The sequence below is a fragment of the Pezoporus occidentalis genome, unplaced genomic scaffold (assembly GCF_034315485.1).
Source record: "Pezoporus occidentalis ecotype Australia unplaced genomic scaffold, CSIRO_AGI_Poc_V1 ctg54, whole genome shotgun sequence".
Taxonomy (NCBI): Eukaryota; Metazoa; Chordata; class Aves; order Psittaciformes; family Psittacidae; genus Pezoporus; species Pezoporus occidentalis.
The window spans coordinates 4,079,730-4,107,462 of record NW_026915877.1 but is presented as its reverse complement, the minus strand read 5'-3'; the positions used below and the strand labels follow the sequence as shown (position 1 = coordinate 4,107,462).

The following is a 27,733-nucleotide window of genomic DNA, read 5'->3' as shown; positions in this document are numbered from 1 at the left end:
CGTCGCTGAGCTGCTGTGGCGTTTCCTCCGGCACGCTGTCAGGCGCGGCTGGGCAGCCGCGGGGGCCTGAGGCGGCGATCGGGCGCGGCGACGGATCGAGCGGCCGCTGGCCAGGGTGTTTCGGCTGAGGGGCTGGTGAGCGGTTGGCGGTGTCGGGATGCCGCTCTTCGCACCCAACCCCTTCGAGCAGGACGTAGGTAAGCGAGCGGGATGGTGGGACATACGGAGGCCTGGGGACGCCCGGTTGGGCGCAGGGCCGGTGCCTGGGGACGGCGGCCTCCTTCCGCCCCCCGCGGCGGGCCCTGGGCTCCTCAGGGAGGAAGAGTAATGACGGCCCGCGGTGCATGCCGCGGTTCCAGGCCTGTTTGGTGAGCAGCCGGGTCCCGGGGCGCTGGCAGTCCCGCCGCCAAGCTTCGAGGTAAAACCAGTGTTCTGTTTGTGACAGGACCCGGCTGTCCTGCAGTTCCGGGCCGCCGTCCTGCCTTGCCCTGCCTTGCCCTGCCTTGCCCTGCCCGCTTGCGTTCTCGGCTTTCTGACGGAGTTATGTGGCCGGTCGGGTGCTCTAGTGCGGCGGCCTCGGGCTTTGCCCGACCCCGCTAGCGATCCTCAGTTAAAGGAAGTTTTTGTGACCCGTCGTGCAGTGACTGGTAACGTTCTACAGCTTTTACAGCATGTCGTTGAGATGTCTTGTTACCTCCTGGCTTTCACATCACGTGTCTCGGTTTGCTTAGTTCCAGTAGAGTGAAGTGGTATGTTAAGCTTGTTGTTCTGATGTACAGCTATCGGGGGTGAAAGCCGACTCTATTAATATCACTAGGATCCGATTTTTATGCGTGTTTCAGTACTTAATACCCAGGCATTGTCTAGCAGCTGATCTGGGGGCATCAACTTAAGCCCGAGCTGACATTTCTTTCCATTACAAAACCATGAAGCAACTTGTGCTGGAATTGGTGCCATCACCAGGGTGAAGATGATGACTCAGTTGTTTCGGTTTGTGTCTCTGCTTTGTCTTGTGCTTTCTTGACCATCAAACTTGATCTGTGTGTTGCTTTTTTTTTTAATTTAAAAAAAAGCGCCTATTCTGAATGGTAGCACTGGAAAAAAAGTGATGCAGTGAAGCTAGATCCAGAGTCAGATTTGCGCTTGTTACACTGGAATTTTAGGTTAAAGAAGAATTCACCATTCTTGGGATTGTTGTCAAGGCTGGAGGGGGAGATGTGTGTATATGGAAGAGGTTGTTGTGATTGCACCTATTAGTGCACCATCTCTTTTTTTGTTGAGTGTAAATTGCACTGGTTTCTTAATATGTCCTCAAAGTTTGTGTAATAAAGGCATTCCTTTCTTTATTTCCTCACAAACCATCGTGAGATATTTTGTGTTGACCTATGACTGAATTGAAAGCAGAAACTTGCCAGACCAGCTAGGCAGAGTTATTTCGAATACTGTGTGAAGTTTTATGTATGTTTTGCCAGACTTACCTTTCACGTGGCTGTAATGTATTTGCACAATTCAAGATTTTTTTTTAACTGGGGACTCTCACAGCTGTGCAGAAGCCTTTGGCAAACCCAAATGCTTCGAGGACATCAAGACTGTAGTACTTAAGAAGTGACAGTCTGCTCACTTGCAGTTTCTTAAATTATGCATTACATATACTGACTGTAACCGTCTGCACTTATTACAATTAAACAAGTGCAATGGAATGAGAACTGTGCAGTTAGTGAAGATAAATTGTACAGTCCATTGCCAGAAAAAACTGTTTGTCATTGGAAGCAGTTTCAAAACAGGTTGTTTTTTGTTTTTTTTTTTTTAATTATTCCACTGTAAATGAAACCACCCAGAATACAAACTCATCAGGTATGGATGGTCTGTACTTTAACTTGTTGTATTTATGTGAGTGATTTTTCATGCCTTTAACTTGTTACATTTTGTTTTCTTTTTCATTTAAAAAAATAAGGTATATACCAAGAAAAGAGTTAAACCCAACTGGTGGCCTCATGCTACTGGAAAGGACAGATCCTTTTCCGTGGCCTCATCCAACCAGGTTTCTTTTTTTGTTTTGGGTTTGTGTAGTTTTGTTTTTGTTTTCTACCACTGAGCTGGTTCAGCTTTTTTTTTTTGCTGGAAAACTAGTTTACCAAAAGAAAGCATTTATCTGATGAGTTTGATCACCTGGGCAGGTGATGAAAGCTTGGTGATGTGAATCAGCTCAGCAAAGGCTGTGAAAAATGGGAGTGAAACAGGAGCAAGACACCCTTGCAAAGTTTGATAGGAAGAATGGGGCCTGGCTTTTGTTAGCAGCAAACAGTAGCGTTGATCCAGCACTCTCTTCAGACCACATTTCTAGTGCTGCTCTTTTCTCAGAGCACCTCTAGAAAATGTAGGTAAACACATTTCTGCTTTGCCACAGCTGTTTTTGCCTCTTTGGTTCTAAACCTGTATGTTTACTCTTCAGCTGAGCTGTGCAGAGCCTTAGTTCCTTGGCATCTGATTTGGTGTCTTTGTATTATAGATGCACTATTGCAAGATTAACCTATGGAATAGTGTTTTAGAGGAGTGTGGTTTCTTCCATCTGTTTTTCGTGTTAAGAGCATACTGCAGAACTTCAGTTCTTCAAACTGTTAAAAGCTTTTTGATTTCCTGTCTAAATTTATTCATAGTTCATGTGCACTTGCTGTTTTCCCGGCGTTGTCCTTCATCTTAAATAACCTTCATCTCTTAAGTAGTTGCTCCTTCAGTAGACAGCAAGCCTATTCCCTTTCATCTTTTGTTTAGTTAGCCTTCTTTCCTAAGATTGTTGACATGATCCAGGGAGTAGGAAGTGCTTTTATGTGTAGTTTGACTGGCATCCAGAATTGTGCACAATACCGTGGATTGCTGATAGTGCGTATGATAGTTTTTCATGTTTCCTTGTGCTTTGCTGAAGTGTTTACCTGCTGTGTTTCATTCTGGGGTCATATTTACCTTTTTGTGGCTGCTTTACCTTGGTGACTTTACTTTGTGCTAGAACTTTGCATGCTGGTCATTCTCCTCTTGTTTCCAACTGCTGAGCACTTGGGTTTCTAGGAGAATCTTTTATTGACTCTGTGTGAATTTGCAGTTTGTTCTCCTGTTCTATTTTTCTGCCTAATGCAGTCATCAGGGATTTACATTTCCACTTATATTTTAGCCTTTCCTTTTATTGATGATACCTTCCAACTTTGCACTAGCATCTTTATACGACCCTTATCCTTCTGTCAGTGTCAGCCAGATTGTATTAATACTGATATCAAAACTGATTTTTGGGGCATCTGGGGGGTAAACTCTCCCACCCTCTGTTTCTCTGCAGTTTGAACAGACAACTGATGTTAGGTGAGTCTTTGGTAAGGTGTCCTTGCCTAGAAGAGTGGCTGCTTTCTGTTACAATTAACCATGTTTCCCCTTGATTTCTCATTCTGTAAAAACTATTGTCTTCAACGTCTGAAGTAAAGTCATGCAAATATTTGAGGATAATTGGGGTTTTGCTTGGGTGTTTCTTCTTTTCTTGAAATGTAGGAACAATATATTCCAGTCTTAAGTCTATAGCTTTAACTTGATTTGCCTGATTAAAATTTCTAAATTCTGAGCCTGCAATTTTATGGCATTTCTTTACCAGTGTTTGATATTATTACTGGTGTGCTCCCCTGACCCTGCCTTGATATTTTATTTTATTTTATTTTATTTTATTTTATTTTATTTTATTTTATTTTATTTTATTTATTTTATTTTATTTTTTAACAATATGGTAGGCTCACTTTTGTTTCTATGAGGATGTTTTGTTATATGGTATGACTGTTGGTAGCTTTCATTTTGGTTCTTTCTGGGCTCTAGAGTAGAAGTTTCCATTAATCCCTCCCTAGTCTATTTAATGTTTTTCTTATAGTTTGCAGAGTGTTTGATAAATGGAATTGTTTGTTTTTCAGGTTATTGGCAAATTGACTCAATGAAACAGAATGTCAGGCTCGCTTTTTAAGCAAAAATTCTATCTCGTAAAGCTTTCTTAGTGAACTGGATTTCCATTGCAAAAGTTATTTTGGATTATAATACTCGTAATGAATAGGGATCATTACGAGTAGGGTTGGCTTTTCAGCAAAGACCAAGTGGACCATGCAGCATTTCTGGAAATGCAAGTCATATGATTGCAGTGCCATCACTCTATAATCACTAATAAAATCAAAACTGGAATTTTCTAATGTAGCTATACAAAGGCAAAGCAAAAAAAAGAAAAAAAATATAAAGGTGTTTGGGATTAAATATCTTGTTTTCATCCATGTAGTTCTGCTTCAGCTTTTGAGCAACAGCAGTCTGGTGTAGGGTGGTGGTTGTTTTTTTTTTTGGTGGTGCTGGTTTTTTTTTGCTTGGTTGGTTGGTTTTGTGTTTTTTTGTTTGTTTGGTTTTTTTTCGTTGTTGTTGTTTTTCTTTGGTTTATTTTTATTTTGGCTTTTTATTTTCACTTTCCATCTCTGAACACTGGTTTTGCAAGCTTAGAATGGCTCTGTGTAGATGTTGAAATGTTTATGTGCAAACAAGAGTTTATTTCACATTGCTTCAGGTCAAATCAGTCCCTGGAAAATTCTGTTTCAGTGATTGTGGTCTTTGTTGAATGCTGTATCAAATTGGAAAGGTTTTTTTTACTAAATCAGTGCTTGGGTGCTTGCTTTCTTTGTTTCTAGCATAAAAATTGACCCAGGTGGAAAATAATTGTTGCTTTCTAGTATTTTGTGTTTTTTTAACAGGCATGTTATCTGGCACTGTTGGCAAGCCTGGCTCCAGGGAATTCGGGACTGAAATAACAAAATATTTTGCAAATTTGAAGGTCATATGTGTTGGGCAGTGCAGAGGTAGAGCTGTCATCAGACCAGGACGGCTGACTTTGCTGTCAGTGTCAAGTGCTAACACTGTGTGTTAAACGGGATACAGATTTCCAGCAGAAGCAGTCAGAGATCTGTGTTGTGTAACAGTGTGGTGTACTTTTGCTATTACTCAAACGTGTTATGTTGGTTACTTTGCCTGAGATTTCCAGAGAACTTTTGGGGTGTTTGTATCATGTTTGGGAAATCCTGGGGGCTGTGAGGTTCTTGCAGTTCCTTTTTTACCCCCCTTTTCAAGTTCATAAGTGTATTTTAAAATTGCTCTGGTTGCTCTTGCTGTTTTCTTTGCTTCTTTATGCTTATGATTCGAGCATATCCACAGAGTTCTCATTGTCATATTGAAAATGGGGTTTGTTGCTTTTGTATTTGCAAACCTGAGGGAACAGTTCTGGGTGTGCAATGCTGAAATCGCAGCAGGCCTCAAGAGAAGCTGCAGAGTATGGAGGCTGTGAGCTTTGTGTGGTGTTTCCAGGCCTGTAAGAGTGAACATGTGGTAGCATACTTAATGACAAATGTAGTTCTGCGACACTTTGACATTATGCCAGGATCTTTAGAGCCTGAGGACTTGGTGTTTGAAAAGATGTAAACAGGGAGGCTTTTGAGTATGGCCATGTGTTGTCCAGTTTCACTCCTCATAGTATTCCAACCCCCCCCCCCCGGTCTTTTGGTCTATTTCTTATGTAGTACTCACCCCTTTTGTGGAAAAAACAGAAAAAGAATTAATGCAGTTCAGCTGGAAAGGCCAGTGTTCCTCTCATCTTTTGGATGTTGTGTGGTAGAGGCAGAGTCCTGAAAACCTTGACTTTAGCATGCAGGGGTAAAACATTACCTTCTTCTCTGGAAGAGTTAGTGAGAGTGTTTTAAGGCAGTAGCTTGACAAGCATTTCTTATTTTGGCACTAATATCAGTAAACAGTTCCCATCCTCTTCCCAGATGCTCATTTTAGTGCTCTTTTATGTTGGCATAGTTTTTTGTGCAGCTGCATGGCAAATCAGATTAGGGAACTGATCCAATTAAAAATTTTTAATTGTGGTTTTAATTCTTTGGTGGTTTTTAAAAATAAACCAAGCAGTGATAAAAAGAAGCATATTTTGCTTTTATCATTATTTCTGTAAAAGCAGGCTCGAGTCTGGTGTTCCTTCACTGGAAGACTACAGGGTGTAAGTCATAGCTTTTTTTTTTTAAAGTTGGTATTCTCTCAGCACTGAAAGTCTTGGAAAATACATCTTCCCATATCTGTTTCTTCTCATCAAAGTCCATGTCTTGGCATCTATGAAGTAATTATCCTTCAAGATGATTCTTCAGCTGGAGCTCATGTTAAGCTGGAAACCAGATGCTGTTAAATTTGTCATGCTGGCAGGGAAGAAAACGTCAAAAGTTGTGAGAGTTTGCTGTGGCAGCCTTTTTATTCTCACCGGGACCACATCTGCTCCTAGAAACATCATGTAGATAGAAGAGGGGAGGGAGTTTGCATTTGACATGTCTCCATGCATGAACGTGCTGGCTGGGGTGAGGAGGAGAAGCAAGGAGCCGTGAGTAAGAAGGGCTAAGTGTCGTGGTAGCCATGCTGTTCTCCAAGGTATATGAGGTGTGGCACTGAAAACTTCACAGTGAAGCCTGGTAAACATTAAACTTTCCTATTGACAGTGCAAGAATTGATCAGGATAGATGGAACATCTGTCATGGTGGTCAAAGCTGATTTTGATTTCCCCTAACGGTTGTGGAACACTTCAGTATATCCTCAGGCAAGCATGTTTGAGCCTTCTGTAGAGGACAGAAGTTGCACTTGTGTCTACCTAACAAACACCATAAGGGAGAGAGAGGTGTTGATGGGTCCCAGCAGACTGAAGGAGCTGGAGCCTCACAGAGCTGCACCACTACCCTTGTTTTGCCCTGTTCCTTGTCTGTTACTCTTTGTGGGATATCTTTTTCTTGGCTCTGCATGACAGCATGTACAAAAATGAGGTGCTTGGTTTTGCAGTGTTTACACAGCGGGGTCAGTTTACAAGCTCGCATTTGACAGGCTTGTAAACAATCAAATTAATGTTAAATTTCCTACATATTTTTATGTCTGAGTTCTATTTCAGTTTTTTCTTTGCTGTGATATTAGAAGAGTGCTTTTTACTAGCAAATCAGATAGGTGTATCCTCTGAAAGCACCTTAAGATGTATTTTGTGGATACAGTTATGGTTTGTAGGTTGTTTTTTTTGTTTTGTTTTAATAACTTCTCCAAAAGTAAACTATTTGATATATTTTCCACTTTAAAAGGAGAGTAGTGAAGGGAAAGAGAAGGGAGTGTAGGAAGAAAAAAGTTTGGAGGTCTGGCTTTGGAGTTTTGGAGCGAATGAAATGAGAAACGGAGCTGACATGGGTGATGATACGTGTCTTTAGGCTTGCGTCCCTTGCTATGCCCACATGTGTGGAAGCACTCCGGTGTCTCAGATGAGCTTGCACCCTCCTTAATCAGTGGGCATTGCTGTGTGCTGAAGGAGCCTAAATACAGTGTTGGTTGTTGCTGTTTGTGCCATTTTATGGTTCTGAAGGCTCAGGTATGAAACACAATCTCAGTTTTTCTTGGATTCCATATCTTTTTGTTGACCTACTGTTTCTTGCAGTTTACTCCCTCTCTGCTCATGGAAGAGGGAGATTTGAGGAAAGAAGCATCTCTAAAATATTTGTGAATTTCAGAGGGGCAACAGGTTTCAGATCAGGCAGTTCCATTAAATAACATGCCCAGTCTGTTTTATAGGCATCCATGCTATTTGTCATTGGAGGGCTGGCTTTATACACACAACTGATGGCTCCTGTCATTTGATGAGATGGATTAAGTTGACTGACAAGTTTTGATGGGAGGATTCATACCACTGGGATGGAGACATGCAAGGTGATGCTTTTAAAAAGCATTTCTAACAGGCTGAAGTTATGCAAACTAGACATTGTGTTATGCTGTTCTCCTTTGATTGTTCAGTACTTGGGGTTCACATGTCCAGGAAACATGCATAAGTCAGACATTAAAAGTGTTTAAAATTGCAGGCACTTATTTATTTCCAAGAACAAGCAATTAATTTTTTAGTGTCCTAAAAATGCTGATACACTTAAAAGAAAGTTTAACAATGAAGTCTTTTGTGGGTAAGTTTTTGAGAAGGTTTGTGCTGCGGGAACAGTAGTTCACAATATTTGCACCATTTGTGCTTTCAACAAAATATTGGCTTCCTGTAAGTAGTTAGTCTACCTTATGAAGATAACCTATGTCCAAAATTACAATTTCTATTCTTCCTTCTTGATCTGCTTTGACATCTTGTCGTGGTTTAAACCCAGTCAAGTAATTCATTCACTCACTTCCCCCCCTTTCTTGCCCTCCCCCTGCTCTCGGAGGGACGGAGAGGAGACTCGAAAAGAATGCAACTCCCACGGGTTGAGATAAGAACAGTTTAGTAACTAAGGTATAACACAAATCACTACTGCTACCACCAATGATAATAATGAAAAGGAAATAACAAGGGAAGAGAATACATCATCTCACCACCAGTTTCAGGAGCACTGTTAGTGCAGTATGCTTTACATCCTGGGCATGACGTGCTGTGGTATGGAATACCTCTTTGGTCAGTTTGGGTCAGGTGTCCTGTCTCTGCTTCCTCCTGGCTTCCCCTCCTCCCTGGCAGAGCATGAGGCTCACAAAGTCCTTGGCCAAACCAAAACATCCTTGTTATCAGCTCTGTTCCCGAACTGCACTGCACCAGCTACCAAGAAGGGGAAAAATGACTGCTACTGCTGAACCCATGACACATCTATAACAAAAGGTTTCAGGAGCACTGTTAGTTGGTATGCTTGTGGTTTCTTTGTGGAAGGCATTCTGATGAGCCAGCCTGAGTATCATTGCAGCTTTTGACAGCAAAACTTAAGTAGTGAAGCAGATTATCAGAGATGCTTAATTGCACACATGAAATTGAGTTTATCCTGTGGTAATATTGCTGTCAGCAAACCTTGTCATTTTGGAACAGCTGCTGTCACAGAACACTATCACATTAATAGTGAATTACCATCATGTTCTGCTTTAATCTTCTAAATAGTCTTTAAAATACTCTGTCCCAAAGGGACTTAGAGGCCTCTCTTACCAAAGTAAGTAGAAGTACTGATTGTAATATTGCCATGACTATAAATTGCATTTTGATAGGATTAATATACAACAGAAAAATCTAAATGCACCTATATTTGAATTTAGTTAAAATATTCAATTGATGGCTTAAAATTAAATCCTAAGGTAGCATATGCAATGTACAAAATATTTAACTTGCTCTTTATAAGCTATTTTAATAGAACTGCTATATTTATTTGTGATTAAATTAACTTGACTCTGAAAAACTTAAAGCACAAATAAAATTAAGCCTTATCATTTAATACTTAGAATTAGATGCTGCAAATATTAATTAAGGATACATTCTTTTAATAGAGCAGTCTGGTTTTTATTGCCCCTTTCTGTGTATGTTTTTATTAAGCCTTCCATGGCATGCATTTTTTCTCAACACTTGCTTTGGTGTTCAGATTTCCTGAAAAATCTGAGAGAAAAATGTTATGTTTTATAAGTGTGTTGAATGAGGAGATGGCTTTCCTTTAAAGCCCTGAAGAGATATTTCCTCCCACCCCACCTTGGAATATCCAATTATACATTTGGATATTGAAATGTGAAATATTTAATGACATGCAAATGTTAAAAGACCTTGAGCGAACTCTAAACTAGGGGTGTGGCTTAAACCTGGAGTAACTAAATGAACTGTACAGAAGGAGTTTCTTTTTCATCATTTACAGCATTGCACTTTGAGAGTCTCTTATGTATTTGGAACTTTTTAATATTTATCACATCTCTTAGTCCAGTGCTGAAAACTGTACGTAACACTTTACAAGAGAGCAAGAGTTGGTGCTAATCTGTAGAAGATGCTGCCTCTCAGTAATCTGTGTGTGAAGTCTCCTTTTTTTGGCATGGCTGAGAAAGCATCTGTTGACTAGAATCTGAACCTAATAGGGTATTACGCTTCATCAGTTTTGCTTTTTTTTTTTTTTTTGCAGAAAAAGCCACAAATGAATGTAACACCAGTGAGGACTGGGGTCTTATTATGGATATATGTGACAAAGTTGGAAGTACTCCTAATGGGTAAGCTGTACCTCAAAGTTACAACATGCAATTTCGTGTTTATGTGAAGAATAGGTTTTAGAGAGAATGCGTCTCAAAATGCCCATCGTAGTCAGCTATGCAAAAAGTGCTTCCACTCCGCCTCTGCAAGCTCTACAGATATATGTAGTTGGCTTTGAAATTTTTTGAAAGAAATGTTCCAACAGGATTTCTAGTAGAGCAGTTTGTATATTCTGAGTGCATTCCAATTTTTATGGAGTTTCACACAGCAGAATGAGTTATTTGTATTTAATGATCTTGCATAAATTTTGAGAGGCAACTGTGCCAGTAGGAAAAAGTAAACTAGTTTCTTTGCAGGAAATTCTTTAGCTAGGACAGTTAGCTGTTTAAGATGAGAAACTTGCCTGTGTTTATTCATTAGGAAGAATGGGACTGATGGAGGGGAAGAGAGAAAAAAAAAGAGGGATCAAAACACAGTCTGAATCAGTTTAGCCTAAGTGGTAATACTGAAACATAAGTGGTAGATCAGTGATTTTTAGAAGAGCCGAAATAATTTGCTGAATTTCAAGGTAATCTTTTTGAGTGGTAATGTTGTTTTCAGTTTTGAAAACCTGAATTAGTGCATACGCTGTATTCTTAAGTGGTCCTAGAATTTTTATGAGTTATGTGTAAAGTTTGAGTTTACTACACTGGGAAAGGGTTTGGTTTGGGTTTTTCTGGTATTAATTGCCTCCCAAAGGGAATAGCAAATCTATTCTGAGAATCTTTCATTCTGAAGGAAAAAAGTGTAAGATGTCCTTTGAGTCCTTTATTAAAAATGTTTTATTTTTTTGCTGTGCCGAAAGACTTTTGTAGAGGGAGCTGTTTTAAATCTACTTGTTTTGGAGGAGGGGAGACTGTAAGGCAATGTATTTTTAATTACACATGCAAAATATATATATATAAATATGTAATTAAATCTTAATGTATTATTTTTGTATATACAAAATGCCTTGGAATTCTGTCTTGGAATGCCACTGCTGCTATTTTACTTCAGGTTTGTGTAGTTTTATTCCCTCCTGCCCTTTATGAAGAGCCATCTTTCAAAAATAACAAATATTGTTGCCTACCTTTAAATAAATATATAGCTTAACAATAGTAAGTTGACTTTGTTGGATTATTTGTGCATTAACTGTGACCAGACATACTCAGTATTAGGAGTAAGACCGTACTACTTTGGCTGTGTGGACATTGCTGAGTAACTTGGCACAATAGGGCTGGAGTAGAAAACCAGAGCAGTTGGTGATGAAGCCACTGCATACATCCAGTTTTGCAGGACAGGACATTAGGGTTTTTTCCCCCCTTCAGAACAGATTTAATCTCTTCTCTTGAGCTTGATATCCATGCCAGCACTGGTGAAAACTTGTCTGCAGATCCTGCCAGTGGCTGACTCTCATAGCTTTTCGAGAGGTTGGAGCACATTAGGTGTGCACAGAGGAGCTTCTGGCTTGATTTCTCCCAAAAGGCAATATATTTGCATGCACAAAACTCCCACTGTGGGCTAAATGTGCAACATGTGGGAATGAACAGAAAATTTGTTGCAAAACCAAAGTACTGCTTTAACCAAAATGTGAATATAGATGCAGCTTCTTACGTTGTTTAATGTAGCGGCATAAACTCTCACTACTGTACACACAGTAAATTGAAGGAGACATCTTTTAGAATAAATCAAAACCTTTAAACCAGCATCTTTTTCAGTGTTCACAGTGAAATGGTTTTGGCTTCATCTTTGCACAGGCTTTTTTTTTTTTCTCAACTTTTGCCTAAGGTTGTAATTCCATGACAGCTTTAAATTGACAGGAGAGTTTGCATTGAAGAGGGTTATAAAATGTTTCCTCTAGCCCCTTGAGCTAGGTTCCTTGTGATCTTAACAACTAATGTGCTCAGTCAGATCATCTCCTTGATCTGAGCAGTGCATGACTGCTAAAGCCTCAAGTCAGGAAGGGAGGAAGACTGCATGCATTGCTGTAGGCGGGGATGGTAGGTGTTTGGTCCACCAGTTTTCATCAGTGGCTTTCTCTTGTGCCTGCGTAAGGTGACTGAGGAAGCAGAGCCTTAGTGATTGAGCCGAGTTTGCTGGGTGACATGGAGACATGCAACTTTGTGAAGACATTCCTGTGCTTGGGTAATACAGTAGCTCAAGAACACTCTAAGGGATATTAGTTGTAAAGATGCAGCATCAGCTGTTTGCATAGAGATTTCTTTATTTTAGGGGGTTCTAAAGAGTATTGTTAATGAAGCTGTACGTATACCTTAGCATATATGTCAATCATGCATCCCGTTAATGCTCATTTTAAGTATGGAACTCCTTAGTAGAGTAACATTTGTAAGGCTAATTGTTGTTCTATACTTGTCTGAGATTTTGCCAAAACAAATTATAAAATCTTCATGTCCCCATACAGCCTTGAAAATGGGATCCCAGAGCTGACAACCTGTGAGCACGATTTTTATATTAGATCTATAGAGACCCTTTACAGTAGCCACTAAAAATAACTATTTATTTAATCACTGCTCCTTGTTCTTTTATGTAGACTTCATTGCCTATTTCAAATCCTCAATTCGATGGAAATTTTCAATTTCCTCAGCTTAATGACAATAGCTTCCTTTATGACCTGTCAGCAGTTTTATAGAAATGACTACAAAATGCCATTGTAAAAATGTTCCAATCCAGTACACATAAGAACAAACAAGTTGTTCCGTATTTTTTCCAGGCTAGCTCTGGGAAAAGTTTAGGTTGAGTTACCATTTTTTTTCTTTTTCTTTTTTTTTTTTTTTGGTTCCTTCTCCCAATAGACCCAGCTTGAGTACCTGGTATCATTCATTCCACAGAGTATGTCAGTAACTTTTATCACTAACAGTTTCTTTGCTGCTTTTTCAGAGCAAAGGATTGCCTTAAAGCCATCATGAAGAGAGTAAATCATAAAGTTCCCCATGTGGCTTTGCAAGCACTTACAGTGAGTAGACAATCACCATTTTCAAAAAACCTTTTGTATTCTTTTATGTATGCAGCTATTAAATGTGTACTTACCAATTAATACCTTTATCATCAGTAGAAGTCAGAGAGTGCATGCTGAACAGATTATTACATTTAACTATCTGTGCTTTTGTTTTGGATTATTTCAATTGTTGTCACGTGTTTTCACAATTGTATTTGTGTTGTCAGCTTTTAGGAGCCTGTGTATCAAACTGTGGGAAAATATTTCACTTAGAAGTATGTTCTCGGGATTTTGCTAGTGAAGCTCGAGGTATAATAAATAAGGTAATTTTTTATAATCTTAAGTACTGGGGGAGGATTATTTGGTAACTTCTTTATCTCAGCATAGCAAAGGATTGGCAAAACTAATGTTCTAGTTAATATGCATTTTCTAGTTTTGGTGCAACTGCAGATAGTGCTGACTGTCTAATTACTAAAATTTGTGTACTTTGATTTTTACTATGAAAACCAAATGTCTTAAAGAAGTGACAGGCTTATAATGCCGCTCCAAATTGTTACAAAATTACATAAGCACTTTCATTAAAATCTGTGGCTCTTCCTAAACTCAGGTAATTTGGTAATGGTGAAGGCAGCTTTTCTTGAAGAGAGTTTTTATTTGGCTTTAATGAAACTCATAGGCTGAAGTGCAAAGGGAAAAGTGTGAAGAAGTTAAATTCCATTTTTACGAAGAAAAGGATAAAGTCTTCAGACAACTTGCTTAGTTGCTAGAGATTCTCAGAATGTTAAATGAGGAAATAAAGACATAGATGGTTAGGGTCAAGCCGCTGATGGGAACTAAATCTGGATGTGAGTAACTGAATGAGCAGAAACAGCTTTCCCCTTGATTATTGCTCCAGTTGAAGACAAAAATGGCTAATGGGTTAAAAAGCATTTAGTCTTCAAATATATTGGAGGCCTGAAATCGTCAGAGGTTGAGCAAAGCAATTAAGGAAACTAATAAAATTGCTGGGAAGCAAAATGAGTTCACAGCTTCTCTGTTTCTTGCTTTGTATGGAAAAATAGGTCTTAAAGTCCTCCCCTTTGTTCTCAATAGCGGTGGTCCACTCTGAAACAGAACATTGACCTTCATGGTTTGACAGCGCTTTGGGGATATAAAAGGAAACCTTTAATCACACTGAAGAGTGGATTTGGAGCATAATTTATTTTGTTGTTGGGAAAGACTTGTTTCACCCATGTCCCTGGCCCACTTGGAGGGATAATCTTCAGAGGGCAGATAAAATTGTACTTTCTTCCTTTTCTCCAAAAGAAAATTAGTTCAGGCAAGTGTAACAAATGTCTCTGTGCTGGCACTGAGCCTATCAAGCTGCAGTACTTCTTTCAATTAAATGCATGCTTGAGCCTAAATTTGTCAGTTTTCTTACTGTTCAGCATATGTTTGCATGTGAGGCACGGGCTTACAGTGTGATCTGAACTACACTCAAATGAGAAATCTTGGCCATGCACTGGTTCTCTGCAGCCCCAGGCTATTACCCAGACAAGCCAAGTAAAACAGATGTAGGTAAGCCCAGCAACCCTGGAATGCTTATTCACCAGGAAGTATCCTGAGGTTGGCTTGAATGCTTTTGGTTCAAACTCTTGTCTTTTCATCAACTGTCAACAAAACCAGAAAGTGTAAGGAGTCTGAAGGTCCATGTTTTATCCTTGTAGTGTTGGCATGACTGTCGCATACATTAACTGCTCTATTCAAGACTTGCTCTTTTTGTTCCAGTAAATTTTTGAAGGCTATTACATGATTAACATCAACTGATGTTTAATGCTACAGAAAGGTGTTCTTTAACCGTAGAGTAACACATGACTGACCTGCTTTACTGAAGGTGGATTATGACTTCGGGTGAGGTTGTTAAGACATAAAATTTGCAGTGTTGAATGAAATCGGTGGTCCTATGTGGATTTAGTTATAAATCCTGTAGAGGAAGGGGAACTGTAGGGGCTCTGTCATGTGAGAGGCTGGAGAAGAATGTAGGAGCCAGAGGAATTGCGGTCAGAGCATGAACTTGATCTTGGTTTGCCTCCACTATCTTCCTTTAAGACTGCGTCCCTGCACCTTGGTTACTAATTAAGGAGCTAATAGAATGACCTGTGCTGTGAGCTGGGTGGCACTGTATATAATTTATACATGATGTGTAATTCCTTTCTGTGAGAGAATCTGAGTCAAGGAAACATACATACATACTTATATACAGAGATGGTGCAAAGATCAGGCTTTTTGGTCCTATCTCCCAAGAAGTCAACAGGGAGAAATGTGTTCTGCCATGTGAGGAGAAGACAGCAGAGGTTAAAGGTGGTATCTTATATTAGACCAACTTAAGTGGTTGGGAGGGGAATAACAATACAAATTAGAAGTAGTGAAGGTAAAATCGAGGGTAACTAACATGGAGGTGCAGAAAAGTTGGGTTAAGTGTGGTAGAGAGCCTGAATTTCTTCAAAACTATGGAGGTGGAAATATGGCTAACATTTGAAAGTCAAAAAGTTTGTCAGTCCTTTTGCTTAACCATCTTTAACCACCTAAAATTGACTGAATAGCATAGGTAGGTGAGATGCCTGCAAGATCTAAGCTTTGACTATGCAAGAGAATTTGCCTCCAAAGATTGCTGTGAGGGTTGAAGTAGCCCTGATTTAAAATAACCAGTTGTTTGTTAGAGTCAGGGAAATCTGAACTGCCTGCATTCTGTCACTGCACTGGGGTAGTGGTGTAGGAAACTGCTGTGCCAGCTTTCCAAAGAAAGGATAATGTTCCAGAAGCTCAGCATCTTAACCTGTAAGGTCAGAATCAGTGTATAGAAGACCATATATCTTAGGCTCTGCTTTCCAAATTTTCTTAATCAAGATAGTTAAAAGGATATTTATAGTAAAATGGTTTTGGTAACAAAGTTTTAGTGAGAGGGAACAATTCTTTCTTCTCATTTTGAGGTACAAATATCCCTTTTATGCAATTTTGTCTTCTAGGCTCATCCAAAAGTATGTGAAAAACTAAAAACACTAATGGTGGAGTGGTCAGAAGAATTTCAGAAGGACCCACAATGTAGCTTAATATCTGCAACTATTAAGTCTTTAAAAGAAGAAGGTGTAACTTTTCCTGCAGCTGGATCTCAGGTAAAAGCTGCTTTGGGATACATGGTACTGGTAGGTTCACTGTTCCTGGCGGTGAACAAATGAAAAACTGTTCAAATGAGAACTTACGTGTTTTCAATCAGGTGAGAGTAGAAACCTCGTTCTAGCAGTGTCTTTATACTCGGGTTCACTTTTATTCATTCTTCTTCTTTGTGTCCTTGCACACCAAAGAAAAGAACAGACTAATGGCTATTTCATGATGCCGTTATGAGTTGTTCCATTTAGATCCTTGTTTTCTTCTGATCATTTTCAGAGCTTCATTGGGCTGTCATCACCTTAAATCTAAGCAATTCTACACCCACACTTTGTACTTGGCGTTTCATGGTCCTGATGGCTGACTTGGAGTACATACCTTTGTTTTTCTTCACACTGCCTCACAAAACAAAGGGCAGTATCTGGACTGGGGACATTTTTGAAGATGATTTGTGCTATGCTTTCCTTTTTCAAGTCCCCATTTCTTGTTTATGCAGTTACCGTCCGTGTCTTTGTAGTATGTGGAGTGCTCCAATCCCTATACCTCTTGTGTTTTCCTCCTGGTGATGTATTATGCCTAATCTTTGAGCTGGTAGATATAATGACAGGTGTGTTTTTCCCAACACTTTATTGATGGAATAAATATCTAAATATTTTCACGCTAATTAGGAGTCAGGTGAAGATCAGTCATGAAAATCAGAGCTACAGCTTCTATTATGTATTCCTTAAATGAAGTTTACTTTTCTTTATATTCAACACAGGGGGGGGTTTACTTTTAATTATACAAAGATGTTTTGACTTCTAAATCTAGGATGTATGTTAGAACATATGGCAGAAACATGGAAGATCTAGAGTACTGGCAACCAATTAAGCTTCTTTTCCTAAAAGTACATATGAAATGATGTCTTGATGTTTTTACCTCATACACTTCAAACAAGCAAAGCTGAAGCTTGCTTATTAGTGTTTGGTACCCTTGTACAGAACTGTTTTCAAGGACCACTGGAAGTCCTAGACACAGCTAGGGTCTGAAACTTCATTCCTGGTATGTGTGGAAAGACTTCCTTGTCGGAATGATTTCACTATGCTGTTGTGGAAATTCGTATTATTTAAGTCTGCAGCTTCCAACTTGATGTACATTTGCTCTTCCTTCCCATTGTCCCACCAGCAGAGAGAGAGGATGGCTTTTTGCTCTGAGAGAGATCTCCCTTTTCAGTAAGTCCAGCTGCTGCTTAATCATAGAATGGTTTGGGTTGGACAGGACCTTAAGATCATCTGCTTCCAACCCCCCTGCCATGGGCAGGGACTCTCTGCGCTAGACTGTGTCACCCAAGGCTGTGTGCAGCCTGGCCTTGAACACTGCCAGGGATGGAGCATTTACCACTTCTTTGGGCAGCCTGTTCGGTGCGTCACCATCCTCACAGTAAAGAACTTCTTTACATCTAACCTGAACTTCCCCTGTTTTAAGTTTAAACCCATTATGCCTTGTTCTATTACTACAGTTCCTGATGTTTTCTGATGTAGGAATCCAAAGAGCTCTTCTTCCCTTTTGAAGGTTGGGGTAGAAGAGTGGAGGACAAAAATGGAAAGAGTAGTCATTTAAATAAGTAGTCTTACTAACAAATGAGATGGAAATAATTATTTAAATAGGATTAGTTATTTAAATGAGAGCTGATTATTTATTTTTACTTTGTTCCTTGCTGAAAACAAAATAAAACGTGGGTGAGATTCTGAAGAGTGGTAATTTTTACTTCTAGAAGGTCATCTTGATTCAGTAATGGAATACTACAGTAAGGCAAATAACCAGGAACAACTTATTACTAATTTTAAAGTATATAATTATAGAGCTTTCTTTTTTGTTCATAATCTGAACTACTTCTATTGTTAATACATTTGCAGGCTTCTACAAATGCTGCTAAGAATGGTTCATCATTAAGTAAAAACAAAGAAGATGAAGATATAGCTAAAGGTAAATTGCTAGTCACAGCCTTGGGTTAATACTTGTGCTCTAAAAGTTTTGTTAAAATGTAGAGAAATAGGAAGTCTAATCTCTTCTGCATTGAACTGAAAGCAAGAGCACAGCAGGTTGGTAATTAGTATAGTGTATTATTCAAGGTGTTATCCTCATGGGTAAGAACTTGGGGGAAAATATATTCTTCCCCATCACATAGCCATTAGCATTGTTTTGTCACTGCTTTCTCTCCAGAGATTGATCTCCCTTCTGCACGCACATGTTTTATTTTAGCCTACATCTTGATGCTTAAAAAAAAAAAAGAACATTTAAACATTTTCTTTTTTCTCTCTATTGAATGTACTTACTGTCATTCAGATGTCAAAGTGAAGAATTTATTAGTATTTCTGATCATGCTAATGATACTGCCGACATTAGTAGTATATGCACTGCTACAAGTAGTGAGCTGTACCACAAAGAGCAGAGGGGTTTTTAAATGTTTTATTACTTGTGCATGATTGCATTTTGTCTTTTAATCCCGTTGCAGGGCAGAGTAAAGTTTGGAGCAAAGATTTTAAATTTAAAACGTTAGAGAAGGAGATACCATGTTAATAATATAGCAGTAAATATTTTTATTAGAAAAGCAAGCTACCTTTATATACAGAGATCAAACATACAAGCTTATTTTTTTTTTTTTCTCCCCTCCCTGAATTGTAGCTATCGAATTGTCTTTGCAAGAGCAGAAACAGCAACAAATGGAAACGAAATCCTTGTACCCATCTGCAGAAATTCAGCAAAACAATCAGAACTCGAGGAAGGTGCGAGCTCTGTATGACTTTGAAGCTGTCGAGGACAATGAACTCACCTTTAAAAGTGGAGAAATTATTTTTGTTTTGGATGACAGGTATAATTTACTCAGGTGAAGGTGCCTTTATTCCAGAGCTGGTTTTTTTTTTTTTTCCCTTAGGATAGCAAATTTTTCCTCATATGCTTTTTAACCCCCATCCCCCCCCAACCTGCCCAAAATGTATATTGTGACTCTGGGCCTTCCTCAGATCCTTTATCTTCTGATGTTCTTTCTGTACCCACTCAGGTCATGATTGGTGCAGGGAGAACTTTACCGTATTACACTGAATATTTCATACTCTGGTGTAGATCCAGTTTGTTTGTAGTTTTTAAGATGTTAGTTATATGTCATAAGAATATGGATACACATTACAGTGCTGAATTCCAGTTACTTTCAGAAATTGTTGAATTTCTGGCTATCTAACATGACATTTGCAAAGAATAAAACTGAAGAAAAAATACTTATCACTGTTGCCCCAATGATAGCTGAGAAGCTAACTTCTTCCCCCCTAAATGCTGTTCTGATTGAATAGACTGTGACAGATCAATTATATCTCTAATGTTAGTCCCCACTTGTGAACTTACAAACCTTTAGATGAAGCTGTAACGGGCTATCATCTTATCAGCCTAAAGAACTGAAAAGTTAAATTCTGAGTGATTGCTACTGAATGATTTTACTTCCCCTGATCCTTCCCTTCTCCCCGCCCTCTGCCCCCACTTCTGCCTTTGGTTTTACTGCTAATCTATACAGAAGTTCTCCTTTGCCTTCATAGTTGGATATGAAGGAAAACAGTGCATTAAATACCACAGGTTTTCTGTCAAAAGCCTGAAAATGTTGCTGATACTAAGTGTTAATATTCAGAGTTTTGTAATACATATTTATTTTCCCAGTGACACCAATTGGTGGAAAGGTGAAAATCACAGAGGAGTAGGACTGTTTCCATCTAACTTTGTGACTTCTGACTTAAATGTGGAACCTGAGGCAGGTAAGTTAGCTACTAAAAGTTGACAGATTATTTTAGAAAGGTGGGCTTATGGTGGAACTACTAACTAGCCCATGAGCAACATAATTTCCTGAAATCAGCCCAACGAAGGAATTGAGAGAGACATCGTGCCCTTGTTTCAAGCAAGCAAGCAAGCATATACCACTGCTGTAGCTCACTTTAAGAGTTTGTATCTTCTAATTCTCTGCTGAGTTGCCACCTTTTTCATGTTATAGAAATTAATTCAATTTCTGTTCAAGTTCAGTTTACCATAGTTCTTTGTCAGTAATACATTAGATCTGAATCCAGTAACTTGCCATTTAAAATGTTAAAGTCTCTTTTCAAGACTTCAGGCCTAGCACAGAATAACATTTATATCCATGTCAGTGGTTAATACGAATCACATTGCTAGCTTTATTCATGTTCATGATGCCAAAATAAAACTTAACACTCATGACTTGCCTGAAAGTAATTGTACATGTATTGGAGGTAGTTTTAGATGCTTATGTGACTCAACTGTCTTTCTCTTGCTGGGGCTAGGTTCATAACCAGGCTAACAGCCCAAAGGAAAAAGCTTGTCAGAAGGCTTTCTAGGCAAACTCAAATTCCCTTCTCCAGTAGCTAGGTGTAATCACTGCTTGAAGTACTTATTCCAACTTCTCTTTCATTTAAAGAACTGATAGAAAGCATGGAAAAAAATTGTGTATAAGATAGTATAGTAACACAGCTGCAGAAAAGAAACTAATGTTTGTTCTTTCAGCAACTGTGGATAAAAATTCTGGTCCTGAGGATACTACAGAAGAAATTAAGAAAGCAGAACCTGAGCCAGTTTATATAGATGAGGTATGCAGTCGCTTTCAATAAAAAAAAAGAAATTACTGAGATTTTACATTGGTTGAATCGTTCTTTTGTTACTGAATGTTAGCAGCCAATTCTTTTCATGTAAAAAAATTTTGGGTGTTTGTTTTTAATTTGAAAGTTAAAACAGTTTCTGCCATGCTTCAGAAATAACTGTTCCTCATCTTCTCTTCACCTTTCAGGATAAGATGGATAAAACGCTGCAGGTACTACAGAGTATAGATCCTACAGATTTAAAGCTTGATTCTCCAGATCTTCTAGACTCAGAAGGTACTTTGAGCACTAAGCTAGTTTTTTTTATTTCTTCTTCTTTAGGCTGGTAATTCTTTTGTGTTTAACCTTAGAGAAACTGGCCTGTGCTAACAGTGTGCTGTAAAATAGCCTATTTCACAATGAAGGCAGAAGGCTCTATGTATAACTCTAGGTTTTCTAATAGTTGCCAAGCCAACTCCATGTTCAGCAGAGTAATTTGCATAACTTCCAGCTAGTGTAAAATGCCTGATCTTTGCAAGATCCATCTACCTATGAATCTCTTCTTGAAATAGGCAATTAAATTTGTGTCAAAATTTCCCTAAAATACTGCTGGCTAGGAGGGGAGAGGCAGTTCCATTCACTTAAGAGCCAGTTAGTTCAAGCTATGTAATAACAATTGAATGTACATTAATACAGGAGTGTTTCTGTAGTGGAAAATGTGAAGGCAAAGGAAGCTCTGCAATACAGCGGATTTATACAGATTGGGTATTCCAGTAGAGATGAAAGTCATAGATCTTGCACAGTGCAAGCAGAAATGAAAAATTTTCCATGTGTTTCATTAATAGTCTTCTGTTTGAGTGGGTAGAGGGAAGAGAGGAGAGAAGATGACAAAGCAGAACCACTGAAGTATTTTTCCTGTCTATTTGGGCTTGAGGAATGGGATGCACATGATAACTAGTTGCAATCTTCAATTCTATTTGATTATATTCTATGCTATTTTAGTAGAACTGAATAAAGTAATTTTCAGATGCATTCAATCTTTTAATTGTGCAAGACACTAACTACGTTGACGCTTTTGTCTTCACAGATATTTGTCAACAGATGGGTCCAATGATAGATGAAAAACTAGAAGAGATAGATAGGTGAGCCATAATGTAGCTTCTGTGTTATTTACTACGATTTACTTTAAATTGTGCAGTTGTACTCATTTTTTTGGGTGCTTTATCTTCCATCTCCCCAACTAGAAGGTCTTGCAAGAAAGAAGGTTTGGCAACTTTACCTTTATTTTTTAGTGTTTAGGTACCACAGTCCCAGCAGAGATTGCTGCTCTCCAAAACTTACTGCATAGGTTACTGGATGCATTTTGTATTAGCAATTTTTGACTGTAGCCTTTTGCAGTCTGTCTAGAGGTTGGTATTTTCAGTCTTCTGCTGGCTGTCCTCCGTGACAAGAAAATCTGTCCAACTCTATCTTCACCTCTTTCCCCTCAGACTCTTAGGGATACTTGAGGTTGGAAAGAAAAGGTAACTAAGACCTGTGGAGTTGCTTACCTTATTGCAGCTAGGGAAGAACAGTTCTTAGACTCTCCTTCCAGTCCCTTTGGTATAAGAAACAGAATGGCCACTTTACAGTATAGACGTGTAAGAAATTGACCTTTTAAGTGCTTGGTTTTTTTCTTGCATATTCAGAACCATTCAAGGAGACACTTTTTTTTTTTTTGTTTGACCAGCTGACACTAGGTATTAGAGAAACTTGGTGTTTGCATGTGTTTGTTTTGAAACAGGAAACATTCGGAATTATCGGAATTGAATGTAAAAGTTCTAGAAGCTCTGGAGCTGTATAACAAACTGATGAATGAAACACCAATGTATTCGGCCTACTCAAAACTCCACCATCCTGCACAATACCCACCTACCTCTTCTGGTGTTTCAGTGCAGGTCAGTATCCCTTTCTGGAAATAGACACTTTCCTAATATAGATTTCTATTTAAAACGATGACAGCAAAAATGAAGTGCATGCTTTCTTGCTAGCCTATGAACAGTTGCCTGGTGGCTTTTTATAGCATTTAGAATAAAATATCATTTATGCACTAAAACGGCATACTTTAGTTTGCAGGCACCTGCTTGTACAATAAGGTATAGTTGTTAATTTTTCTCTAATTAACAGAAAGATAACTGTATTGAAAATACTAAAAGATCCCTTCCCTGGTTGATTTTTTTTTTTTTTTATAGTTAGAATTATGTGTTTCAGCAGCTTGGTGGAAATTCTTGCTGTGAGTCATGTCCTCAGTCTTAAAGTAAAATGTTACCTTCTTATCTAATAGGGGGGATGTGAGTGAACTTTAATATTAATGCATTAATCATGAATGCAGTGTACTTTTTCAAATATAGAAACACTAGTCTTGTTTTAGCTTTTTTTTTCCTTTAAGAAATGAACATATTGTATTAGGGGGTGTAGTTGCCCAAAACTGTTACAGTATCTCCAATGTGCCATATTGATGTTTTAAGAAAACAAAAATGGAGGAGAAATATTTTTAAAGATCCTTTTTGGAGAAAACATAGAATGAGCGTTTTTACTTTAAGTGAATTTTGCTTTAATGTTAATTGTTCAGTGGGAAAAGAATAGTTGCCATAGCAACTGCTAGATCTGAAAATATGTCAGTTAAAAGTAATTGCGTGTCCTTAACTCCTGGTAACGATGGAAAATTCTTTATGTTTGAAGATTAAAGTTGCCTATTTAAAATGTTTCAGTTTTAGAACCTTGTTGAAAAAAATGAATGGATGTTTATTCAGTCTTTGAACCCTACTACTGTAATGGCATTCAGTGCCATGTTTGCTGCTACTTAATTGAAAATAAAAGATACACAATGATGGGTTGTTTGGTTTGTTGTTTGTTTTTTTGGTTTTTTTTTACAGTCATATCCTGTGCAGCCACCTAGTGGAAACTACATGATCCAGGGTGTTCACCAAGTCACCATTTCCCCAGGCTATAGCCTAGGACCAGATCAGATGGGGCAGTTGAGGTCTCTGCCTCAAAGTATAAATTCTTCTGGAGCAACTCAGTCAGCTCAAGCTACATATTTAAGGTATCGCTTCAGCAAACTGTTAAATCACCTTCTTCCTGTTGGTAGTTTTACTACTTGGTCTAAATGTTGTGTGTTCTTGGGATATTTACAATAACGTGTAATATTGTTTGATAACTTTGAAAATAGATTGCTTTTGGACTAAACAGTATTCTCCTTTGCAAATCTGCTTGTCAGATATATAGACATGAACTTGTCAGCGTTTGATTTGTTTTGTTGTGTTACAGCCCAGGACCAGATTCTGTGTTAAACCAGCCGTACATGAACCAGAACCCCAGCCTTCCATCGGCTGCCAGCCCAGCTGCGTACACCCAGCAGCAGCAGATGGGAGTGTCGGTGGATATGTCGGCTTACCAGAATAGTACATCAGGCTTGCCTCAAGGACCAGGTTATCCTATGGCAGTTCCTGCTCATTCTGTTCTACAGCAACAAGCAAATTACCACCAACAGCCTCTTCTTTAAGAACAAACCAGCTCATGTTTCTGAATTAATGAATAAAGGTTGACCTTGTGATTTTTATGAATACCTGTTATGGGATATCAAGATACATTTTCCTTTTAAATAACCGAATTCACTGCATTAGGGTGATGCAGAGTAAAAGTGTGCATCAGATCTGATTGTTAAGCATTTGCATAAAGATAGCTTGAACTGGATTAGCTGATGGTTTAAAATAATTTGAGATTACTTTGAGCCTTTATTTAAGTGCTTTCAAAAAGTGCCACGTGTGAATCTTAAGTTAAAAGATTGTCCAAACATAATTTTCCTATAAATGTGTTTCTGAAAACTTGAGGATACTTAAGTATTGTCATGTGTTGCTCCCATTTTGCATTCCCTCCTCTGGTTATCTTACTATTATCCTTCTATCCAAGTGGCTTTAGAGAATCTCTGCAGATTTAGAGACCACCTTCTCTCTGCAGTGCTGTAGTGAGCTTCACAGTATGATGTGCACTGCATAATGGCAACAACTGTGCAAGTTCAGCAGATGAGAGCTGGAAGAGAAAATGATTTGATAATGTGACAGTGAGGACCATGTACCTACAGGAACAGGAGAAATGAGATTTTACAGTGCTGCCTGGTAGATTTCTGGAGAACTTCTGATGTGTTTCTCTTGAAGAAAACAGGTGGGGTTTTGCTAAAAAGGGCCTGCGTCTTTCAGCAGAGGTGGTACTGCAAGCACAAGTCTCCTTTGCGAATGCAGGCAAGGGCTGCTCTCAGCTGACTGCGTGGGCACTATGTGGATACAAGGTGCTGAGCCAGAAACTTGTACAGAATATCTTTTCTTTTCTTTTTTGGATGTATGTAGAAGTGAAGGAGTCTTGCAGTTCCTTGTGATAAAGGAGGGGGCTCAAGAATGTTTGAACTTTTAAGGCTGTGAGAATCTACCTTGTTACCTTTCTAATGGGGAGTTCAGTGGAACAGAACTCATCTTTATGGGACCAGAAGGTTCTTGCCTCTCTTGAATTTCCTTTCTCTGCCACCATGTTTAAATAAACACTCATTGCAGTCAGTGAAACTTAACACCATTTGGAAAAGGTGCATGTGTGACACCTAATACGTGTGCAGAATACCTGTGCTTTGTGAGTGGGATTGTGCTCCTCGTTTAATATAAAGAGTGGTTGCATATTGAAAATGACAGACGTGTCTTTGGGAAAGGAATTGCCTCGGAACTGTGGAAGTGCAGCATTTGGTGGCTAAGAAAAGAAATTGAGGAGTTTCTTCCCTGATGCACTTTTTTAAGGGGTGGGGTTTGTACAAGTGGAGCAGATGGGTTGAATTATCTTTTGGGAATGTGGAACTTCTTTCTTAAATTGTTTCAGCCTCTGAAAAAGAAAAAAATCACTTTGTTCTAGTCACCTACTCACTTCAGCCTAGTCATTTATACCTATTTTAATGGTTTTATGATAAGCAATAATGTTCAGATTGGCAAAATAATAGAAGCAGATCACAGATAAAACATCTTGGTTAAGTGCATGAAACTCCCAGATGTGTAAATAAGCATATTTGATATATGAATTCTCTACCAAGGTGGGACTCTCAGATTCCAGACTGTTGACGTGTAATAAAAATCACCCTCCACTCAGCAGCACCTCAATTTCTTTTACATTTTATGTAATTATTTGTTATCACAACCTTATTCATTTGCAGCCTCATGCTTTACACATTAAGGTACTTGGTACCTGCTCATGAAGTAATTTTTTACTTAAATTTTGTGCAATTGGAAGGAAGCTTTTGTCTTTCCTTTTGACATGACTTTGTCTTTCTCCTTCCCCTTGAAGTAGCCAAGTAACACGTGTTGAAATACTGAAGTAGTTTAATGACTTGTTCCTTGCATTCTCTAAGGAAAAATAATTAACTTCAAAGCTGCTCTTCAAATTTCTCATTGTTTGGAGGTTTTTTTGGTAAGAGTTTACTTTGTTCCAAGTTGATACGTAGTCAAACTAAACCTTGCTGTCATTTATATATATTCTCCATGTTTGTTAGTAAATTGAGATTAAGGTGGGTATTTTTATTGGATTCAAAACTTTGGTCCAGCAGAAATACTGAGTAATCTAAACTGAGATCACTAGACAGATGTAATTTGGTGATGTTCAGTTAATTATTAAATATAAATAATGTATATACTCATTTGTCTGAGATTTTCTATACAGCTACATATATGCATACTCTTAAAGCCTGACATTTTATGAAAGCAGGATTTGTCATCCTGTCATCTCTTATATTCCTAAACCTGTGATACAGAACTTGTAGATAGTGTAAAATAATTTAATTATTATTAAAATAGTGTATTCAGAGGGGTTTGGTGTTAATAGGATCTGTTCTTTCTCTTCATACTTCTAGACATGATCATATTTATTTTTAAGGCCTGATTATAACTGAATATGCTGCCAAAGGATTTATCTAACTTCAGATTTCTACACTAGGTTTCTACCTACTGTTTTATATCAGGAATAAATAGGTAGATAACTTCTGCTTTTTCATATAAACTTTAATGGTTAACATAAAAATTTGTGGAACTTTATAATGAGAATTTTAGTGTAATATATTTGTGTCATGGGTGTTGAGAAGATCGATACTAGATAAACTTTCTTCTAGTATGAGTTGGCACCTATTACGTCTCAGTTATAGTCAGCTGAAAGCAACAACTCAATTTGTCTGTAATGCCACCACACATTTTGAGACATTGTGGTCTTTCATCCAGCCATAGTGTGACAAAAGTACTGTCCATTTAATTTGGTACAGAAATGACAACTTTATAAAAATCAGATTGTTTCTGTAACAAGTAATGCTGTGTGTTCATGTTGCTTTAGATTTTGTTCATAGGTGTTCATGGACGTGATGAACAGTGTAGAGCTTTTGAAGGCTGCCCCTTAACCAGGAACATTGAGTGGGACATGGCTGCAACTGCAATCTCTTACAGGAATGGTTTTCTGATAGGAAGATGATTTTTTATTATTATTATTTATCTATGCATCTTTTCTAAGAAGTCACTACTCTTGCTTACATTGAGCACTGTGATGTATCTGTTGAATCTCTGAATTTATGGCTCATGCCAGTTAAATTTTACATGAAACTGACTCAAAACTGTTTTGAATTGATCAGAATGAAAAACGAAGGAAAGGAAACGCAGCCAGGGCAGGTTCTGAGCATGTCTGACCTGTCACGGCTCTGGCTGGCCAGTGAGCAACCTGGCCACCAGCAGATAGCACACCTGAATTTCAGATTCAGATCAAGGTTGTGCTTCTCTCTGGTCTGGGATTTACAGCAAAGAGGTATCACAGTTCTTGGAGAAAATTGTCTGAAAGAGTTTGCAGTATTAAGGAAGAGTGGATCTGTTTTGTTGCAATATCATTTGGCCTCCTGTCTGTAATATGTGTGCATTTGCCTTGTGTGAATTAAAGTTTGTTTAACGA

The 27,733-nt window shown here is 38.5% G+C and overlaps 1 protein-coding gene across 4 annotated transcripts; it reads left to right on the top strand.

Annotated features, from left to right (window-relative positions):
• On the top strand, positions 1 to 27,733 carry STAM2 (signal transducing adaptor molecule 2). Of its 4 annotated transcripts, XM_062637810.1 has the most exons (14): positions 8 to 197; positions 9,951 to 10,035; positions 12,932 to 13,007; positions 13,217 to 13,312; positions 15,995 to 16,141; positions 18,029 to 18,098; positions 18,798 to 18,984; positions 19,818 to 19,912; positions 20,670 to 20,752; positions 20,950 to 21,037; positions 21,828 to 21,882; positions 22,524 to 22,677; positions 23,656 to 23,825; positions 24,050 to 27,733. In XM_062637810.1, the coding sequence occupies exons 1-14, from the start codon at positions 158 to 160 to the stop codon at positions 24,282 to 24,284; spliced, it is 1,581 nt and encodes a 526-aa protein (XP_062493794.1). In that variant the 5' UTR covers positions 8 to 157; the 3' UTR covers positions 24,285 to 27,733. The 4 variants fall into 4 exon arrangements, with proteins under 4 accessions (XP_062493795.1, XP_062493794.1, XP_062493796.1 ...); XM_062637811.1 differs by lacking the exon at positions 23,656 to 23,825 and having other exon boundaries at positions 1 to 197; XM_062637812.1 differs by lacking the exons at positions 8 to 197; positions 12,932 to 13,007.

What these genes read in the sequence shown, in the direction of transcription:
- STAM2 (XM_062637810.1), top strand. Translation starts at nt 158, where the DNA reads ATGCCGCTCTTCGCACCCAACCCCTTCGAGCAGGACGTAG. An exon ending in CCCCTTCGAGCAGGACGTAG is followed by an intron (nt 198 to 9,950) that starts GTAAGCGAGCGG and finishes TTTTTTTTGCAG; the next exon opens with AAAAAGCCACAAATGAATGT. An exon ending in TGGCTTTGCAAGCACTTACA is followed by an intron (nt 13,008 to 13,216) that starts GTGAGTAGACAA and finishes TTGTGTTGTCAG; the next exon opens with CTTTTAGGAGCCTGTGTATC.